Raw genomic sequence first — 5,943 nt, 5'->3', positions numbered from 1 at the left:
ACCAAGCGTATCCATGAACTTGGGTCAGACTCTGCAATCACCAAATATACAACTTATGCATTATTCATCCTTTTAACTATGTGTCTTATCCTGACAAGGCTTTTTACAAGAAATAAAGAAAAGGTAATTCTCCATACCATAGATCCTAACATGAAATTTATACAATCTTCGGTTGCTAGAACGAAATCATATGAGCCAAAGCCACAAAAAATTGATGACCTACCCTACTTCTAACGATTGGGGACAATCGTTTTTAAAGGGGGAAGAGTTAACACAAAATATGTTGAAATCTCTTGATATATCTTGGCACATATGAATTCAGGTCATATTCATATTTGTTTCCCAATATTTAGTTTACACGCGCGGTCATAAAAACTATGTTGTCAGCGAATATCGTTGACAAGTATATTGACGACCATCCGCTGCCCAAATTCTCAGACAAAATTAACACGAAATTTGAAAACGCATTTCCTTTCATAAAACTGCATCGTCTGATTACAGTGCGAAAGCATTAACTGCAATGCTTTCACAAAATTCCATGGAAATCCAAATAGACAGTTTATGGCCCAGGTAGTTGATAAGTTTAACATATTTTCTAAAATTAAGTTACTCTGTACTTGAACTTTAAAGAATAAACTTCGTTTTGATAACGGAAAGCATTTTTATTTTTGTTCAAACATTGTCCGCGATCTTTTTCGAGAAAAGTTCGCGTTAGTTGTATTTTTTTTTTAAGATCTTTGTCTAAAAAGATCTAACTTGTATGTACACATGTCACAGCACATCACATTCTTACAAGAAATCAAATACACATGCGCACTAGTGAACGAGTTTCTTCCTAACAAGTACAAAAACAATTCTGCTCTATGTATGTAAAGGGTCCGCCATATAACTTTACGGAATTAAAAATGCTATAAAAAAGAAACTGCTCAATATTTTTCCAAACTGTTTTCTTTATTTTGAAGTACAATCCTTCCGGTTAATGATGGAACACAACTTCATTCATATGGCTGCCTCGGCTAGCCATGCACCATCCCATACGATCGATCCAATTTTTCAACACATTTTCGATTGTATGCGGCTGTATTTCAGCTATGACATCGCTTATGTTGGTCTTCAGTGCATCAATTGTTGCTGGTTTGTTGGCACAACACTGGTCTTTGACGGCACCCCAAAGATAATAATCCAACGGCGTCAAATCGCAGCTCCTCTTACTTTTTTCGCAAAGCAACGCACATACTCGGTGCTTTTCTTCTTCCCATTGCCGTACGTAATTTTCATACTCATTCTGCAACATTACCATGATTTTCAAAGTAATGTCGCAATACTTCCCAGCGTTCCTTGAGCGTATACACAACCATTTTCGTTCAGCGGAAGAATAAAACTAATTTTCTGTCAAATCAGATGACAGCTAAGTGTTACCATTCTTCAAATAATACCTAGTTCAAATCCGTAACGATAGATAGCAGGCCCTGTATATATACCCACTTTATGTCCTAGCATATATACATACATACATATATACCTACTTGCCTTCTAAACTTCCTACAAAATAATTGTATTCATATGTTACTACATCCATGCACGTTCATATATTCATACATATATGCGCGAGCACAGCGCTCCCTTCTTGCTTTCGTGTACTTTTGTCTTTCACCAGTCGATATTCCTAATATTGTACAGTAGAATTCCGATTATCCGGATTCGAATATCCGGACATTCGATTATCCGGATTTTTTTTCGTCAAAAAAAAAAAAATTTTTTTTTATAATTTTTTTATGTTTTAACATTTTTTAAAGTTAAATTATTATGTAGTTTTAATTTTGTGATTGTAATATTTTTAATAAATTAATTAATTTACCAAAAAACAAAAGGGCTTCGGAGATAAATTTTAATTGTCACTTGCACCAATGTTATAAAATAAATTACATATTTCTAAAAATATTTTTTCATTTAATAATAAATACATAATATTGATGAAAAGTAAACTTGAATTTCTAGACTATAATTTATTATTAATATTTTTTATATTATCTAAATTTTGAATGTGTAGAAACTATAGCATTTGCAAGTGCGTTTTTCGTCGAGTTTAAGAACGTTATCCCCTCCTCTGTATATTTCACTTGACCGAGACGCATGCGGATACCGCGTTCTTCGGCGTGTACAAACTTGTATGCAAACAGCGGTTAAATTTTCGTCGCGTTTTCCAATCTTTATATATTTTTTATGTCTAAGTGATTTGTTTTAGTGTTTCGCGTACAGTTTTTGCGTAAAATGTCTTCTAAAAGAAAACGTGTTGTGCTTTCAATCACAGATAAAGTGAAAATAATTGAACAATTAAACAAAGGAGTGTCTAATAAATTTTTGGCTGAAACTTATAATGTAGGAACATCGACTATTTCGGATTTAAAGAAAAACAGTTCTGCAATTTTAAAATTTGCTTCTAATTTGCAATTTGAGGATGGAAGTCCATCTAGAAAAAATATGAAAACTGCTGAAAATAAAGAACTTGAACAGGCAATGTTTAAATGGTTTTTACAGCAGCGTTCAATTGGAAATCCTCTTTCTGGACCTATTCTTTGTGAAAAAGCAAAAATTTTTGCTGAGAAGATGGATAATTTGTCCGAATTTAAAGCGAGTGACGGTTGGCTGCGTAATTTTAAGGCTCGGCACGGCATTCGAGAGCTCGATTTGTGTGGAGAAAAGCTTTCTGCCGATAATACTGCAGCAGAAAAGTTTATTGAGGAATTTAAAACGAAAATTGAAAATTACGATCCTGAATTTGTTTTTAATGCGGATGAAACAGGCCTCAATTGGAAGGCACTACCTCGTAAAATTTTAGCTTCAAAGAGAGAAACAAGTGCTCCTGGTCACAAGCAAAGATCGCGTGACAGTTCTTACTTGTGCCAATTCAACAGGCAATCATCGGCTTCCATTACTCTTAATTGGCAAATCCAAAAACCCAAGGGCTTTTAAAAACGTTAAAAAGCTTGCAGTTGTTTATAAAAACCAAAATAAAGCATGGATGACTTCTGCATTGTTTACGGAATGGTTTGATGACGTTTTTATTCCAGATGTTAAAAAGTATCAAAAGAAAATAAATAAAAAGGGGAATGTATTGCTTTTGCTGGACAATGCACCTACTCATCCTTCAGAAAGTTTACTTGAGAGAGAAAATGGTCGTTTCAAAGCTCTTTTTCTGCCACCTAATGTGACCAGTTTGCTGCAACCTATGGATCAAGGCATCATTGAATGCATGAAACGACTTTACAAAAAACAACTGCTTCGTAAGCTACTGTTAGCCGATGAAAATGAAGAAGGTACTCTAATATATCATAAAAACATTAACATAAAAGATTGCTGCTACATGGTAGCTGATGCATGGACTTCCGTAAAGGCGATAACTTTGAAGAGGGCTTGGAATAAAATAAATGGAATTTCAACACAACAGCAAATACAGGAAGAAAAAGAAAATGCAGAATTGAAGAACAACGAGGAAAGTGATAAAGATACTGATTCAATGTCTACGGAAAACCTGCAGAATATGATTACAAAAGTTCCAGGCTGTTCCGAGTGCAATGTAGAGGATATCGAAGATTGGTTACATTCTGATTCAATAGATCCTGGGTTCCAATTATTGAGTGACGATGAAATTATTCAGAGTACAAAAGAAGAATCATACCCAGTGGACACAGAAGATGACAATGATTCTACATTTGAATTAGAAGCTGGACCTTAATAAGTAAAGTGATTTTAATGTTCTTATTAATGCTTTATTTCCCTATATATATAGCTTTTTTGGTCAAATCTGATTATCCGGATTTCCGATTATCCGGATCGAGTCTGGTCCCAATTGATCCGGATAATTGGAATTCTACTGTACTTACAAAAACACAATACTTTGCCACCACACATTCTAAAATGTTCTAGAACACAACAAAAACATATACCTCACATGCGCATGTCGCCCAAAGCTAAATTCTAGGCCTAGCGACTACAAAAACAAAATACGCAGTCGCAGCAGACATGATTCTATCAGCGACGGCGCTGAACAATTTAGAACAAAAACAAAAAGTTCATTCATAAGTTGGAGCTCATATTTCAATTTCATTCATAAAACGAGCCGCTCATATGCCAATTTTTGCGGCCATTCGAAAATAGTCAATATTGGAATATTTCGCGTGGAATTATTTGCCAATATTTGATAAATCTTGAATTTTTGTCATATCGAGTGGCCGCGGCTCCGTATGTATGAATGCAAATTAATGTTCTAACGCGGGTGAGAGTTAAAAATAAAAAACGTAACGCTTGCTTCCAAAGTCAAACTTGAAGTGCTTATTTTATTCATACGTTATTTCTTTTATACAGAATTTTTGCTTACTCTATCCTTAACAAATATTTGTTTATGTTTACAGTAAATATTTCGCTACTGGATGAGCTTATTTCATCATCCTCTAATTTGTGCTTATGCTAGCTGTAAGAAGTATTGTTTACTGTAACTCTTTGTATATATTTGCCGTTACGCGGCTTACCAGAGTAGGTTATTAACTCTCCCGCCTCTAAATCGAAACGTCCCGTCTTCGAATATATAAGTTAAGAACTTGTAAAATATAAGTTCTAAAAAAATAAATTTTTTTATTACCGGTCCATCTGACCGCACTTTATTCCCAAAACCAAAAAGCCGCTTAAACAAGTAAACTACTTAATTTATATTAATAAAAATTGTGGCGTGACTTAATTCTAGGAACTTAAATAAGCAACTTTATAATACTTGCATTACTGCAGAAATCAATATGAAAATTGAGTAAGCAATTTTTATAATACTTGCATTATTGCAGAAATCAATATGAAAATTGAGTAAGCAATTTTATTAAAAAGAATATAAGAAGTAAAGAGTTCGTTAACTTGGTTTGGGTTAACTCTTCCCTTCTTAAATCGATTGTCCGCAATCGAGTATTGAATTATGGTGTTTTAATTTCAAGAAATGGCCCCGCTTGGGTGCTTGGCATATGTTCGGTAGTTATTATTAATTGAGGTGATAAATACAGTTTTTGTCTATACTTAATAATGCAAGAGAGAATAAGAGTTGCAATAATAACTGAAAGTACAATAGATATATCTGAACTTAAGCTAATTACATTAATTTTTTTATTTTCGTCTACTAAATTTCAAATGGTATCTTCATGTTGTATTTGTTTTAAATATAGATTTTCACTTTGTAAGTCCAATTTTGTAGCATTTTTAGTTTCTTTGATTTTTGTGACTAAATTTGGTAATACGAGTGTTTCGTACATTTTTAAGTTTACATTTGTATAGGTTTTATTCAGAACATTAATATTACAATTTTCAAACTTAATGAGGAAGGTTCCTTCTTGTCTTATTTCTATTTTGTTACAATCGTGAGTTATTTTTCCTTTAGAATTCTTAAATATGAGTCTTCCTTGTACCATTTCTACTACTTCAGATTTTACTGAAATTTCCATTTTACATTGTGCTTCCTTAAATTTTAAAATGTTTGCAATACATTCATTATCTAATGAAATCAAGTTTTTTCCTAATTTGTCTTTCACATTTATACTATAAATTTTATTAGAGTTATCTGTTAATATTTCTGATGGGTTCAAAAACACTGATTTGTTTGCAATATTTGGTAATGGTTCAAATTGGATTTTGGCCAGAGGACTAGGGGAGAATTGAGGTATTAGTAAAGTTAGGATAATGTTATTTTCTTGGAAAAGTACTACAATTTTCGTATTGCTATAGCTATCGTAGTCGTTAATCAAACTAAGTTCCTTTTGCGTCAAAATGTCCGTGGGAATAATTCCCAATTTGCTGGAATATAATGTATCTATGAGTGCCTTATCATGACTGTTTGATATTATTTTTATGTACGACTCGGCCAGTTTTAGTTTTTACTGTCGTGTTGTAATTCTGGGCAACTATTTC

The 5,943-nt window shown here is 33.1% G+C and overlaps 1 protein-coding gene across 1 annotated transcript; it reads left to right on the top strand.

The window, feature by feature from the left end:
- Positions 1 to 3,022: 3,022 nt before the first annotated feature.
- Positions 3,023 to 3,736, top strand: LOC129250299 (jerky protein homolog-like). The gene has a single exon (XM_054889935.1). The coding sequence runs from the start codon at positions 3,023 to 3,025 to the stop codon at positions 3,734 to 3,736; it is 714 nt and encodes a 237-aa protein (XP_054745910.1).
- The last annotated feature ends 2,207 nt before the right edge of the window (positions 3,737 to 5,943 follow it).

The sequence above is a fragment of the Anastrepha obliqua genome, chromosome 6 (genome assembly GCF_027943255.1).
Source record: "Anastrepha obliqua isolate idAnaObli1 chromosome 6, idAnaObli1_1.0, whole genome shotgun sequence".
Taxonomy (NCBI): Eukaryota; Metazoa; Arthropoda; class Insecta; order Diptera; family Tephritidae; genus Anastrepha; species Anastrepha obliqua.
This window is presented reverse-complemented; position numbering and strand designations above follow the sequence as displayed.